Source organism: Moschus berezovskii, chromosome 20 (assembly GCF_049115385.1).
Source record: "Moschus berezovskii isolate FMDL1 chromosome 20, NW_MosBer_1.0, whole genome shotgun sequence".
NCBI lineage: Eukaryota > Metazoa > Chordata > Mammalia > Artiodactyla > Moschidae > Moschus > Moschus berezovskii.
Genome location: NC_142479.1, coordinates 58,677,569 through 58,694,272, shown reverse-complemented (window position 1 = coordinate 58,694,272; position 16,704 = coordinate 58,677,569). Strand labels below are relative to the sequence as shown.

The 16,704-nt window shown below is 36.6% G+C and overlaps 1 protein-coding gene across 8 annotated transcripts in view; it reads right to left on the bottom strand.

The window, feature by feature from the left end:
- Positions 1-16,704, bottom strand: part of TLK2 (tousled like kinase 2) — a 118,495-nt gene that overhangs the window by 19,369 nt on the left and 82,422 nt on the right. For all 8 annotated transcript variants that reach the window (XM_055408152.2, XM_055408155.2, XM_055408151.2 and 5 more), the window contains 5 exons: positions 11,594-11,746; positions 8,135-8,201; positions 6,987-7,084; positions 4,704-4,785; positions 487-578 (listed from right to left, as the gene is read on the bottom strand). In XM_055408152.2, coding sequence (XP_055264127.1) covers positions 487-578; positions 4,704-4,785; positions 6,987-7,084; positions 8,135-8,201; positions 11,594-11,746 — 492 coding nt within the window. The remainder of the gene's footprint in view (positions 1-486; positions 579-4,703; positions 4,786-6,986; positions 7,085-8,134; positions 8,202-11,593; positions 11,747-16,704) is intronic.

Here is a 16,704-nt window from a genome sequence, read left to right as displayed (position 1 = left end):
AGACAAGACCTCTGAGACAGGAAGCCTGTGATGGGGGAGGAGGGGCCAGCACTGGGGACCAAATACTGAGGGGCATCAGGTGCCGCATGGTCTCCCCATGATGAGATGAGCCCCATGCATGCTCCCCAGGGTCCCTAGACCACTAAAGAACGCTCTCACATTTTCTACAGACAAGCAACAATAATTTATGAGGCTTTACTTGTTTATTATAGCTACTTTTAGAGGCACAATGGAAGGGGACGGTTAAACACATGGGCCTGGATTAAGGGAAGTCTGGATTTAAATACAGGCTCAGCCATTTCTTAGCTGTTACTCAATTCTGTAAGTATCAATTTCCTTATCAGTAAGATGGAAGGTTTATTTACTCTCCAAGGACAGTTAAGAGGATTAAATGAAACAATAGCAATGCATGTAAAGCTCTTAACACAGTGCCAAACTACAGCTATTAATACTAAATTTTGAAAAATCAGATCTAGTATCACTTACTTGTGGTAATTCTCCTTTTTCTCATCTCTCCAGTTTTTATTTAACTGGTGAATTTTCACAGCTACGTATCTTTGTTCTGTTAGATCAAATGCCTATAAAGAAAAGGAATAAATTATATTGTGGATAATGCTAACAAGAATTACAGGCAACTGACCAGAAGTTTCTGTTTAACAGAATAACATTCTCAAAAGTCCAAAATGCATTATTAAATAACAAGGGCAGTGGACAGCACACTTCCTCCAGAGTTGTAATCATCTTTCTTGAAACTTGTGATGAGACAATCGAGAAGTCTCCAGACACACTGGCACCAAGGGGTTTAGAAAATAAAACCTAGCATATGCTACAAACAGACAGCCCATGACTTAACAGTCACTTCTAAACAACTCTCCTTCTGGATATCATCTACCCTATTTGGGACCTTTCTCCCCTCTTGGTTCTTGTCCCTCAGCTGGTTCTGGGACCTGACATTCTTCAACAGTAAGTCCTGCCACTTTTTTTTTTTCCTTTTTGTAAATATTTTTAAATAGGCTTTATTTTTAGAGCACTTTTAGGTTCAGAGGTCCTGCCACTTTTGAAATGCTAGGGACATAGACTATCTGCTTCCTTAAGAAACAGGACACATCTCTTTGCTAAGTTTGTTTAGTCGCACCCCTACATACTGGATAAATAAAAAGTAATTTTGGACCTCAACAATGTCAGAAGCTAGTCACTTATCTAGCACCGTCCAAAAAAAGGGACATGCTTTCCCCAAAGGCCACCACTGTTGTCCCAAGTTCCAGATCAGCTCAGTGGTGCTAGATTATGGGGTAAAAAAAGGTAACAGATTTTCGAGGATGCCTGGTGTACATCTCAATTTGAAAAAGTAAGTAGCATTTTACAACAGATTTCCCCAATACAATTTTTTGAGGAATTTTTAGAATGAATTTGGCTTTAAAGTCCAAATTAAAAACTTACTGTTTCAATTCCAATGCTATTACCACCTATCTGCCAGTTTCCACAAACATGAATAGATGAAGACAATAGGCAGAGGATATCCATGAAAAGTGATGATTACTGTTCTACAGATCTTTTAAAAGACAAGCTACCTCTAGGAAAGCACAGGATACAAGAGAGGCCTGCTTATAAAAGAAACTTCTAATATATACCAAATTTAAAGTCCACCTGTATGCATGTATCCATCATGGTTTTATAGGAGGGAACCATTTCAAGCCATTAAAAGCCACATTAAACATCACCTAATTTGTAAGAGCTGGAGAAGGAAATGGCAACCCACTCCAGTATTCTTGCCTGGAGAATCCCAGGGACGGGGGAGCCTGGTGGGCTTCCGTCTATGGGGTCACACAGAGTCGGACACGACTGAAGTGACTTAGCAGCAGCAGCAATTTGTAAGAGCACCAATGAACTACAAGTGTCATTTTTTCCTATTATCAAAACCTATTTCTGAGTTCAAGACACTGTGATTCACCAATAATCTAAGAAGGGCTATATGGAAAACAGCAAAGAATACAATAATGTACATATTGTTTTAAGAAGCATTTAGATTTCAGAAGTGTTAAAATGTTTGAATAGGAAAAAATATGAAGAAATCACTAACAAGTAAAGCACCAAGAACCAATTTTGATGATTTTAAAAAAGAAATAGTCCCACTCCTGGGTACACAGACAGAAGAACTGAAAGCAAGGTGGCAAATAGATATTTCCACATGCGTACTCAAAGCAGCACTATTCACAACAGATAAGAGAAGGAAGCAACGCAAAGTCAACTGACAAATGATGAATGGATAAAGAAAATGAAGTATACATATGCAATCCAGGGTTATCCAAGTTTAAAAAAAGAAGAAAATCTTGTCACATTCTTCAACACGGATAAACTTTGAGAACATTATGGTAAATGAAATAAACCAGTCACAAAAAGACAAACACTATGTGATTCCTCACATGAGCTACCAAAAAATAATCAAATTAATAAAAATATAAAGTAGAATTGTGGTTACTGGCAGCTGGAGAAAAGGAAAAGGACAGCTGATGATTAGTGAGTAGAGCTCCTATTCTGCAAGATGAAAAAGTTCTGAAGATCTATTTCAGAACAACATGAAAATATATAACACTACTGAACTGAGAAGACTCTTGAGAGCCCCATGGACAGCAAGGAATCCAAACTAGTCAATCCTAAAGGAAATCAACCCTGAATATTCACTGGAAGGACTGATGCTGAAGCTCCAATACTCTGGCCACCTGACGCAAAGAGCTGAGTCATTGGAAAAGACCCTGATGCTAGAAAAGACTGAAGGCAGGAGAAGAAGAGGACAACGAAGGATGAGCATCAGCAACTCAATGGACAGGAGTTTGAGCAAACTCCCAGAGATAGTGAAGGAAAAGGAAGCCTGGCATGCTGCAACCCATGGGGTCACAAAGAGCTGGACATGACTGAGTGACTGAACAGCAACAACTGAACACCTAAAAAAGGTTAAGTTAGTAATTTTTATGCTATGTGTTTTTTATCACAATTTTAAAAATTATCCCAAATAAATAATAAACTAAGTATATGACTCAAGAATGAAAACTAAATAGAAGGAAGATTTGAAAGCAAAAGTCAATGAAAACAAAACAAATCAAATAGTAGATCTGATCAACAAAAATAAAAAGTTAATCTCCAGAGGAAACAAGAAGCACTAACTAACCTCTGGCCTATTAGTCAAGAGATACAGAAAATAAACATTTCATAAGAGAAATAACTTATAAAGTATGGAAATCAAGATGAAATAGGATGATTTTCCAGGAAAAATGAATTATCAAAACTGACTTAAGAAAGGGAAGAAAGTCTGAATAGGTCAATATTTGTAAAAGAAACTGAAAAGGCTATTTTCCTCTAAAATGACAACTACCCAGCTGATTTTATGAGTTAGCACTAACAACTTCCACGTAGCCAGCATGTAATGCAAAGCATTCCAGAACATGAAAAAAAGAAATTTCACAACTCCTTCTGGAATAACTATGACATCAAAGCTAGACAATGCTGCCTGCACATAAAAAACACTGTAAGCCAATACCACTTATGATCACAGATTAAAAATATGAGCAAAATACTAGAAAATTAAACCCAGCAGTACACTAGAAATACCATCATAATTCTGGAAATGGGAAGTGATGATACTTTCACAACACTGTATATGTAATGCCACTGAACTGTATACTTAAAAATGGTTAAAATGGTAGGTATCATGTATACATTACCACAATAAAAAATTAACATTAAAAAAGAGAAAAAAAAGAAAAACTAATGCTTTTATCTGAAATAAGAAGTATTTTACTCAAAAGATTTTCTATATAAAAATTTATATGGGCATAACATAAATCATTAACACTATAGGTTACAACTTAGAAAAGAGGGAATTACTAGGGTCATACAGTAAAGACAAACTAATTGGGCATTTAAATGCCAGGTGCCAGAAACAGAGAAATTTAAGGAGGTTGTGGCAGGTGAGCGTGTTATATATCTACAGGTATATTTAAAACAGGTGGAATTTCTCATTCACAGAAAATCAATTGGGGGGCACAGTAGCCTGGACTTTGCTGGGCCAACTGAAGCACTCTAAGCCAGGACAATCCTTCAGCAAAACCAGGGTTACTAAACACTCTGATGTGGAAGATGCCAACACTTTAAAAGTAAAAACCAGGTTTTCAAAGAATTCATTTTTAAGTACATCTATTTTAAACATTATATATATATATAAATCTTATTAGAATACAAGTAGCACTCATCTCTAACAAATACAGATGAGGCAGAAAGTACAAAACTAGAGTAAAAATCACCACTATTCCATTACCAGGAAATGGTGCTGTTTTCTCTATTTTTTTTAATCTATAATTAATCTTCAAACTTGATAAACAGGGTAAAATATTGATTCCTGCTTAGTCACAAGTTTACTAGAAGCAGTTCTCCCAAAGATTGTTGCTGTTTAGACTCTAAGTTGTGTCCGACTCTTTTGCAACCGCGTGGACCATAGCCCACCTGTCCATGGGATTCCCAGGCAAGAATACTGGAGTGGGTTGCCATCTCCTTCTCCAAGGGATCATTTCAATACACAGGTTCTTAACAGTTTGGAATTTGGGCCGGTAGATATCAGTCACAATTCTATCACCATTTTAAATGTTTTCTAAGTTTATAATAACCAATAACTTAATTCTCAGTCTCTATACCCAGTTCCTCATACTTACCTTGTAAACTTCACTGAAACCTCCTCTACCCAAAAGATGTAACAACAAATATCTGTCATTTAGCGTTGGATGATCTTTAAATCTGTGGAAACAGAATACAAAACAGCATCCTGAGGTCAAGGATTACACAATTTTCCATGTTTGTGAAATTTCCAGAATGTCTGACGTGTTATACATACAATTACAGATGCTGCCAACAGTTTGGCAATCATCACAATATAGCTAATTCTGAGCATAGGAAAAACTCTATGGTTCAAAGAGAAGGCGTAACTATGATGAACAACATTAGCTGTGGAGTTGTGAGACCCAAGTGCCAACTGCAGCACAGACACAATTAGACTAGTGACCCTTGTTGACTTCCCTCTCTTTCTGCCCTGCCATAAAGCAGGGGGGTGCAGGGCTGTACACTGGACCAGGGATTTCCAAACTGCTACCAGGGTCCTGCAAACCACTCAAGAACCACACGTCCTCTCCATTCAAAAACATACAACCCAAGATAGTTTACGTGGCCTTAAAAACAGATCTCATTATAAAGTGAGTCACATGTTCTATGTGCATTCATTTTCTCTCTTTACATCTTCATGATATAACTGTTTTCCCCATATAGGATTCCATCTGTATCATTTTCTAGCAATAAGTAAAGAAATGAGAGATTCTGGCAAAAGTAACTTTTAGGTATTTCTACCTAGTTCCTCATCAGCTCTACTAATAATCCTGAAAGTACTTTGATTTTGAGACAGGGGCACGCCTGTGGAGAGAGGTGACATCACTGCATGGTGTTCTGCTGTGGAGTCAGAGCCACATCTCAACTCTTTGTTTGGTCACCCTAGTCCCTAGACAAGTTAATTTCTCTAAGCCACTTTCCAGATCTATGTATTGAAGATGACCTACTGCAATGGGCTACTGTGACAATTAAATGACAGAACGCAGGGACCCTTAGCACTATGCCTGACACAGAAAGTGCACAGTAATGGTAGCTACTGTTGCTGCCAGTTATAGAAAGCAAAGTCCATGGCTCACTCTGGCCAAACAAAAATATACAAGCTGTAGCTATGCCACAACCTCCATGTTTCAGAATTAGAAAAATGTGGGGGGAATAAAAAAAGGATTATCGTTAGAAGCCACTTGCCACTTACAATCTACTTTTCACAGTTTTAATTCCTTAAATTACTTACAAAGATGAGCATTTATCTACAATTAATGTACTGAACTTGAGTCTTTCTTAAAAATCTCAACACTTTGAAGACATATAAAGGTCATTCAGAAACCGAGTGTCACTTTCAACCCAATAGTCTTTCCACCCCACCCCACTGTCACCCTAATCCTTCCCCCCTCTTCAGTAAGGCTAGGAGGGTAAATCTGAGTACACAGTGTACTTAAACCATTTGCAACTGCAAAGTTACATTGCTTTAATGACCTCTATGTGTGTATAAATGCTGTATGTATAAATATATACTTAATATACAAATCTAATATAGACTCTCAAGAGTCTTCTCCAGCACCACAGTTCAAAAGCATCAATTCTTCGGTGATCAGCTTTCTTTACAGTCCAACTCTCACATCCATACATGACCACAGGAAAAACCATAGCCTTGACTAGACGGACCTTTGTTGGCAAAGTAATGTCTCTGCTTTTTAATATACTATCTAGGTTGGTCATAACTTTCCTTCCAAGGAGTAAGCATCTTTTAATTTCATGGCTGCAATCAGCATCTGTGAAGAAAGCTGATCGCCGAAGAACTGATGCTTTTGAACTGTGGTGCTGGAGAAGACTCTTGAGAGTCCCTTGGACTGCAAGGAGATCCAACCAGTCCATTCTAAAGGAGATCAATCCTGGGTGTTCACTGAAAGGACTGATGCTGAAGCTGAAACTGCAATACTTTGGCCACCTCATGCGACGAGTTGACTCACTGGAAAAGACTCTGATGCTGGGAAAGGTTGGGGGCAGGAAGAGAAGGGGATGACAGAGAATGAGATGGCCGGATAGCATCACCGACTCTGTGAACATGAGTTTGAGGGAACTCCGGGAGTTGGTGATAGACAGGGAGGCCTGGCGTGCTGTGATTCATGGGGTCGCAGAGAGTCGGACATGACTGAGCGACTGAACTGAAATCAATGCAAATCATAATTTTGTTCATAAAACGTACTATTACACCTACAACAGAGTTAAATATACCATGGAATGGTTCACCAAATTTATAATAAGCAAAAATATCATTCTGGACAATTCATGTCAGAAAGTATTCAGCAATCTCCAACCCAACATACCCCCAAGTTGCTTACTGTGAATTATCTTCATTATGTATCCTTTTTAGTTCCCTGATATGTAGATTTCTAACTCTTTCTAGCCTTTCCAGCTCTGCCTGGATCTCTGCTTCCTCCTAAAGTGAAAAGGAAAGAAACAGCTTAGAACATAGGAATCTTTACCATTTTAGACTCTCATTCAAAAACAAAAGCAGACATCCCTCTTATGAAAAGCTGAGATGTCTTGCATTGAAAAAGATTTTCTTTAAGAACTGGAATTTTAATCTTAATAATGATCCCACAGCAAAATAATAAATAAAACTCAAACCATACAGAGAAGAACAGCAGGAAAAGTGAAAAGTTTCCACCCTCTCCATGGCCACTCCCCAGATACGATCACTGTTAAGTTTCTTGTGTAAGTCTCCAGAAATGTTTTGTATGTATACATACAGGCATGCAATCTTTTTTTCTTTTTTTAAAGAACACAATCAGGTTTTTAAACCAGGTTTTTAAAATCAGGTTCTCTAGCTGGTTCTGTTCTATAACTGCGATTCTACTTAGTGCTTTTAAATTCCACTGATTTAACAAGATCTGAGAAGGGCAGGGAGAGACGACAAGCACACCTTAAGAGCAATCTATTAAATACTTTTTGATCAACTTCCTGATAAGCAGCACCCACCAAAAAGCACACGCTGCTGAATTTAAGAGACGAGTGATCTACATCAAAGATACCTCTGTAAATACTGTCAACAACAAATTCTATGAGGATGCCTTTGTGTTACAATATGGTTGGTGCACCACCTTCTTTCCTTAGCCAGTTTAGGTAAAAGGTAAGAGCTGCTATGTGATTTACAACATCACAATAACTTCAATTTCAGAATCATCTGCTCTTACTTTATATTTATTTTTTACTAAAAAGAGAATCACTTGTGGGGCCCTATGAGGTATACAGAATGAAGTATCTGCATATCACTGGTGGAAAAGGCACTCTCACTGGGGGCTTGGAGCTGACTTGCAAGTTGAAAGACACGAACTCCACCGTTAGAATACAGGTTTGACACAAAGTAACTATTAATGATTTCCACAGGTATGTGAAGCTATTATTTGCCCAAATGACCAAACAACTTCAACACCAAATGTAAACTAAAAATTGCATTTCTTCAGACACAGTTTCTCATTATACTTACCTTTTTAAGATGACCTAATCTGAGTTTGAAGATTTCTTCTTGTTCATGGTATTCTGCTAATGTTAACCTGGAAAATAATGACAGAAATTTCAGTAAATTATTTGAAATCATAATGTGACTATTTAAAGAGAAATGCCAAAGAATACTATACAGTATATATTATCTTGCAGTTCTTTGACAAGAGAAAACTTCTGTGATTTACCAGATGTGATGTGAACAAAGGACTTCAAAACTGGAAGTCTAATTTATTTTTTTAAAAAAATGAGAAAAATAAATGGCCTCTATTTTTACATTACTTATGAAATGAGTTTGGTCATATACCTTATTCAGATGAAAATCCATTGGAAGAGGCAGCCAAATTATATGTCTAAAAGTTTTTTAAGGGGGATATTAATAAGCCAACATATCTGGTTATTTTTGATAACTGTTAAGACTTTGATACAAGGAGAAGAACCTAGAGGACAGAGTCTAGGATCTGGAGTCTGAAGACTAGGGTTCACAATTCTGACCATGTGACCCTGGGCAAGCAACTTTAACCTCAATTTCCTAAAAACACAGCAAGCAATGATACTGATCTAAAAAAGCTGTTGTGACTATTACAATGAGACTATGAAAGGAATCTATACTTTGTGAAATACTACTCAACACAGTTCTCAAAGGGCTGACTTCATGGGTAATCATTTCATGTTCTACCTACCCTGATCGCATCCTCATATCTCAAGAATGAGCATGTAAGAAGTGATAGCTTACTCCTCCATCTTCACCCTCTTCACATTCTAGAAGCACACACATATACTTCAAAGTTTTAGATGTCACTGTTTAGATATATTCTAAATAGCAGGAGAAAGAAGAAACAGCTATCCTATCAACCAGGAAGAGCTACAAAATAAAGTCGCTGAGGTCTGACTAAAAGAAGATAAAAATAACAAGAAATACTCCCATTAAGGTTCACACACCTATCTTTTCATAGTTGCAGAAATATTTACATCTATTATCCCATATCATACCAGTAAAAAAGGGAGAAATGAAAAAAATCATAGCTTAGAATTCTCTCTACCTAAAACACGTTAAGTACCAGGAAAGGATAATAAAACCCATTCCAATACAAGAGGAATATTTTTGGCTTCTGGCCAAGGGAATGAGCCATGGATACTTTAATTATTAAAGATTAGACCAAAGGCCTTCCATCTTGGATTTTACTCAGGACTCCAGATGGTAACTGCTTACTTACACTCTATTGGCTTAGACCGAATTCTAATTATTATTCTATGGCAGAAAAAAAAAAAAAACAAACACACAACCTGTGCCCACTTTACTACTTCTAAGCCAATGGTTTTATTCATTGGCATGAAATAATTTTCAAATAATACTGGAAGGAGAGTTCCTTCACAAAATAAATGTAGGAGTTATGAAAGAAGACAATAATCAGAGTAATGTGTACAACTTTTGTCTACAGAATTCTTCAAAACTGGGTTGCTACTTGGACTTTTTTTTAAAAATATTTTTATTTATTTGGCTGCTCCAGGTCTTAGTTGCAGCATTTGGGATCTTTAGTTGTGGCATGAGAACTCTTAGTTGTAACATGTGGGATCTAGTTCCCTGATCAGGGATCAAACCCGGGTCCCTTGCATTGGGAGCATGGAGTCTTAGTCACTGGTTCAGCAGGAAAATCTCCCACTTGGACTTTTTGAAAGGGGATATTGCTTAGAATCTAGTGAAGATGTTTTCCAAACTTAATCACTGTGCATACCTTTATCACGATACTTAAAGTAACTATCAGTTTATTCATCTGTTCATTTTCCCTAAATAAACTGTGAGTCCTAAGGCTGGGCTGTCTCCTTCAGCTCTGCACCCTGGTGTCCAGAACAGGGCCGAACCTATAATAAGCATTTAACACAGACTTACTAAATGAATGTCAAGGAAAAGGCTCCCTAAGACATCAGGTATGCATTGGGTGAGGACTGGTGTTAAGCCAGCTTTCTCACTGGAATGAAGAAAGATACACTTCTGGGATGCCATGAACTTTTAACAATGGTAGTAAGTATTTTTATATCTGAAATGGATTGTGGGTTAATATGTTTTTGTGAACTAACATGAAAACACTAAAGGCAAAAGACATATTAGTCAATAAATTACACGGTATCATTAGCTCTCATTTGTAGCTACAATTAAACCCCACAATGACAGCTTTAAGAAATTTCTTTTTCCCTTGAAAAACCAATGTGGCCACTAGGGAAATACTGATTATAATACCAATGAATGTTTCTATGAAAAATATGTTTTATATTTCAAACATTCAAACATCTAATTCAGAAACTGACTTTATGGCTACCATCAATTCTGTAGAGATTTTCTACACATTTATAGATTTCTTCTTCCCTTTTAATTGGAAAGCCTCTTAAAGATAGCTGTGATTAGCATGAATAAGAAATTTTTTAAATAGGTAAGTAATTTGCTGGTTTTATTTCCCATGCCAATTCTAACTGTTCAGCAGTCCTGCCTAGTTGGCAAACTGCAACCTGTGGGCCATTCAGCTCGTAATCTAGTCTGGAAATAGCCACATCCATTCACTTATGTGCTGCCTATGAATGCTTTCAAGCTATAACAGTAGAGTTGAGTAGTGGCAACAGAGACTCTCCAGTGTGCAAAGCCTGAAGTGTTTACTATCTGGCCCAATGGAGAAAAAGTTTGCCACTGTCTGTCCTAGCGGAAGATTCTCTTAGTGGTCAAGAATTCAAAAGTCAATTAGGGAAATCTGATATGGGGCGGCAGTGAAGAAAGAAGGCATCTGTACTCTGAATATTCTACTGCTCCTATTCGTGATAACTAAGGAATACTTGTTGACTAGCAGTGAAAAAGAGGACTATACTGCAACTGAAGATATTGGTGTTTTCCTTAGGTTCCCAGAACAGAAAAAAATAATAATAATAATAAACAACAACTGGAAATGTCAAGATTTGGTTTACTGGGAAAATGTTCTTTTCCTAAAATAATACCTATTTTTTCTTAGGTTACATCTAAATTTGTGAGTGGTAACTAGTGTTCTTCAGACTACTAAATGGCATTCTTCACTTGTGCGTTCTTCAGTCTGAAATAGAGCCAGATAATTCCCTTAAGGTGATACCAACATACCACAACCTGGAAGCACACATACTCAATTTTATCATTTTTGAATATCTAATGACATCACATTTGTTTAAGAGTGGCCAAAGATCATGACATCAAGTTAAATAACATTTTTTTTCTCTCTCATTCGAAAGTTCTTATATTAGAACTAAGAAAATGAGTTAATTGTGTACAACTTTTATATGAGTTGAGCAAATCTATTAATGTAACTAAAAAGAAAGATTAAGCTCTAGAAATCTCCACAATTTATCACTTTTTCCAGTGGCATTCGACAGGAGGTTTGTATCTCAGGGGAGAATATGGTATCTCAGTTCGCATTAATAAAGCACATACGTTTCATTCTCAGCTCCATTGGTCTTGCTTTTCCGCTGTTTCTGCTCATTGGTGGCTGGAGGGGCCTGTCCCATGGCAGGAGGTTTCCGCTTTGCTAACATCTTTCGTTGTCTTTCTATCTCTTCCCTCTGTGAATTTATCCTTTCCTGTTGCCTAGAGATACAAAAGATGTTGCAGAGAGGAAGGTCAAAACTGTTTGAAAATGGATAAGGAATAAATATAAATACTCTTGTCACCTGCATATTCAATAGACTTCAGAAAAATAAACCTAAGGAGAGATTTGATTTTAACTTCAGGCTTGAAGAACAAAATATCTGGTGATAGAGCCGTTTCTGGTAATGAATCTGTACTTTTAATATACTAATTACAATAATTCTCAGAGCAGAAAAGTGGGCAGGAAGAAACTATCAAATTTCTATTGTGACCTAATTTTCCAACTCAAAAGGAAAAACTTTGATTGCTTTTTTTTCTTGACTCCTTTTTTTTTCTTATTGCTTTTTAACAGTTAAGAAAACAACTCCTGTTAATGAACCCACTAAATAACTGTCTATGTTAAAAAAAAAGGGTTCCAAGTGACTTTTTATTTTTTAATTGGATTATAGTTTCTTCAAAATCTATCTAAAAAGATACCAAATTTGAGGAATGTTAAAGTAAAAAATGTTTTCCTTCTCAATCTATCATTTATTCTAATCAAGTGAGCCATTACCACTCCCAAGTCATTCCCAAACACTAATATGGTAGAAACCCAAACTAAGTTTTTTAAGAACAAGGATGAGCATTTAGAGAAAGCAAAAAGAAGCCTTTCAACAAGTAAAAACTCCTCAGGAAATAGTACACAAAATGAATTAATAAAAGATATATAAAAGACTCAGGATATTTAACACCATTTTTATTAGAGTATTTCCTAATAATGTCTAATTTTTAAAAATAAACTAGCTTATAAACTAAAAGTCAATACAAATATCAACGTAAGTACTCCACTTTCTCTCATGAATCCTGCTACCTGACAGATACTAAGGTTTATAGACCAGGTATATAAAAGCTTACCAAGATTTGAGATTAACCACTTAACAGACTAAAATCTTTAAATCACTCATCATAGTTGACAGTCAGAGGCTGGCTCCTGTCCTCTTCTCTTTCTACTATGCTTTTATCCCCCCATCCCCTTTTCTTGATCCAAATTTCACTTCTGTAGAACAATAGAATCTAACTTTTTAAACCTATATTCTCAAATGGAGTCTTCTCTGAATGCTAGCTGTCAGTTTCTACACTATTTCCAGATTCAGGATACCTTTCTTAAAAGAATGGCAACCAGAAAAACAAGACTATACCCCAGAGCAGACCACCATAATACAACTTATGCTGCCACATCTAAAAGGGCAACACTGTAAGTAAGCAAGGTTAACCTAATCAGAGTACTGCAAAGAAATATCCATTCTTTTGATAATACCATTTTCTTGGCTTCAAGACTTACAGATGTCAATTTATTTATTTTTAAATTTATTTATTTTAGTTGGAGGCTAATTACAATATCGTCGTGGTCTTTGCCATACATTGATATGAATCAGCCATGGGTTTACATGTGTTCCCCATGCTGAACCCTCCACCCACCTCCCTCCCCATCCCATCCCTCTGGGTCATCCCAGTGCTCCAGCCCTGAGCACCCTGTCTCATGCATCAAACCTGGACTGGGGATCTGTTTCATATATGATAATATACATGTTTCAATGCTATTCTCTCAGATCATCCCACCCTCACCTTCTCCCACAGAGTCCAAAAGACTGTTCTATACATCTGTGTCCCTTTTGCTCTCTTGCACGTAGGGTTATCGTTCTCATCTTTCTAAACTCCATATATATGTGTTAGTATACTATATTGGTGTTTCTCTGACTTCCTTCACTCGGTATAATAGGCTCCAGTTTCATCCACCTCATTAGAACTGATTCAGATGTATTCTTTTTAATGGCCGAGTAATACTCCATTGTGTATATATACCACAATTTCCTTATCCATTCGTCTGCTGATGGACATCTAATGGGACAGTAGGAATTTTAATTCAAGCATTGTCTGCTTGCCTAAAAAAATCTTTTAACTATTAGAGATATGTCTTTCCCTCCAAAAATGTATGTTTATGAATAATTCATGGCTTGAAAGGATTAGACACAGAATCCTTAGGTAAAATCACAATCTTCCTTCTCACTCAATGAATGTCCTTGAGAAAAACATTATCTTCTCTGAATATGAGTTTCCCAGTCAAAAAAATTGGTAAAATATCTTTAAGCTCATTTCCACCCCTTCGGGGACCATGAGTTCAAAGAACTCTGAACTCTCTGAAGGTAACCATACAATATACAGTTTAATTATAATCCATAGAGTACCAGTGGACTACCACAGCATTTTATCTACTGGAGACTAACTGCTTTGGAAGGTTATTTTAACAATTACCCTTATTAAATATAAATAAAACTTATTTGCTATTGTTTTCAGGGAGAATCTACACATTTGATTTCCAGATTCACAAAGAAAGGAGCCCCATAGCCATTATATACTAATCATAAACAAAGGGTTCTCTGGTGCCAAAACACCATGAGACCATCTTCAACTGTACATTCTGAGAATAAAAGAGCCTGATTAGACATGAAAATTGATATACCAAAGATCAACTATTGTATGTAATACGGATTCCTACATTAATTCTTGTTGTTGAAACTGTTTAGTCATTTATACGTATAAAAGTCATCTAAAGTAGTCTATTAGTGACATTTCATTCAGGTTTATTTTGGGAATATAAAGTCTGATTATGTCAAACTGTAACTTCGTTTAGAACAAGAACTATCTTATTAACCCTTATATCTCCAACACATATGACAGTGTTTCATTTTTTTGTTAATCAAAGGATAATTGCTTCACAGAATTTTGTTATTTTCTGTCAAACCTCAACATGAAATCAGCCATAGGTACATATATCCCCTGCTTTTTGAACCTCTCGCCCATCTCCTGCCCCATCTCACCCCTCTGGATTGATACCGAGCCCCTGTTTGAGTTTCCTGAGCCATACAGCAAATTACCATTGACTATCTATTTTACATATGGTGATGTAAGTTTCTGTGTTACTCTTCCCATACATCTTACCCTCTCCTCCCCTCTCCCCATGCCCATAAGTCTATTTTCTATATCTGTTTCTCCACTGATGCCCTGTACATAAATTCTTCAGTACCAATTTTCTATACTAGAATACGATATTTATCTTTTTCTGACTTACATCACTCTGTATAATAGGTTCTAGGTTCACCCACCTCATCAGAACTGACTCAAAGGTGTTCCTTTTAAGGCTGAGTAATATTTCACTGTGTATATGTACCACAACTTCCTTACCCATTCATCTATTGATGGACTTCTAGGTGGCTTCCATATTCTAGCTATTGTACTCAGCTATTCGGGGTCTTTTGTGCTTCCACATGAATTGTGAAATTTTTTGTTCCAATTCTGTGAAAAATGCCATTGGTAATTTGATAGGGATTGCATAGAATCTGTAGATTGCATTTGGTAGTATAGTAATTTTCACAATGTTGATAATTACTACGCTGGAGCATGAAATATCTCTCCATCTGTTTATGTCATCTTTGATTTCTTTCATTAGTGTCGTATAATTTTCTGTGTACAGTTCTTTTGTCTCAGATATTTAATTCTTTTTGTTGCAATGGTGAATGGGATTGATTCCTTAATTTCTCTTTCTGATTTTTCATTGTTAGTATATAGAAATGCAAGTGATTTCTGCATATTGATTTTGTATCCTGCAACTTTGCTAAATTCACCGATTAGCTCTGCTACTGCTGCTGCTAAGTCGCTTCAGTCGTGTCTGACTCTGTGCGACCCCATAGACGGCAGCCCACCAGGCTCCCCCGTCCCTGGGATTCTCCAGGCAAGAACACTGGAGTGGGTTGCCATGCTCTAGTAAGTTTCTAATACTATCTTTAGGGTTTTCTACATACAATATCATGTCATCTACAAATGATGAGAGCTTTACTTCTTCTTTTCTGATCTGGATTCCTTTTCATTTTCTTCTCTGATTGCTGTATCTAGGACTTCCAGAACTATATTGAATAATAGTGGTGAAAGTGGGCACCCCTGTCTTGTTCCTGATCGTAGGGGGAATGCTTTCAGCTTTTCACCACTGAGAATAATGCTTGCTCTAGGTTTATCATATATGGCCTTTACTATGTTGAGGTAGGTTCCTTCTATGCCCATTCTTTGAAGAGCTTTGATCATTAATGGGTGCTGAATTTTGTCAAAGGCTTTTTCTGCATCTATTGAGATGATCATATGGTTTTTACCTTTCAATTTGTTAATATGGTGTATCACACTGATTGATTTGCGTATACTGAAGAATCCTTGCATCCCTGGAATAAACCCAACTTGTTCATGGTGTATGAGCTGTGTGATGTGCTGAATTTTGTTTGTTAGAATTTTGTTGAGGACTTTTGCATCTATGTTCATCAATGATATTAGCTTATTGTTTTCCTTTTTTGTGTTGTCTTTGTCTGGTTTTGGTATCAGGGTGATGGTGGCCTCATAGAATGAGTTTGGAAGTATTCCTTCTTCTGCAATTTTTTGAAAGAGTTTTAGAAGGATAGGCATTAGCTCTTCTCTAAATGTTTGACAGAATTCTCCTGTGAAGCCATCTGGTTCTGGGCTTTTGTGTTTTCGGAAATTTTTGATCCCAGCTTCAATTTCACTGCTTATAACTGGGTTGTTCATAATTTCTGTTTCTTACCGATTCAGTCTTGGAAGATTGAACTTTTCTAAGAATCTGTCCATTTCTTCCAGGTTATCTATTGTATTTCCATATAGTTGTTCAAATAGTCTCTTATAATCCTTTGTATTTCTGCATTGTCTGTTGTAACTTCTCCTTTTTCATTTCTAATTTTGTTGATTTGATTCTTCTTTTTGTCTTGATGAGTCTGGCTAAAGGCCAGACTGGTTCTCAAAGAACCAGCTATTAGTTTTATTAGTCTTTACTATTGTGTCTTTCATTTCTTTTTCATTTATTTCTGCTTGGATCTTTATGATTCTTTCCTTCTATTAATTTTGTTTTTTTTCTGTTGTTGTTG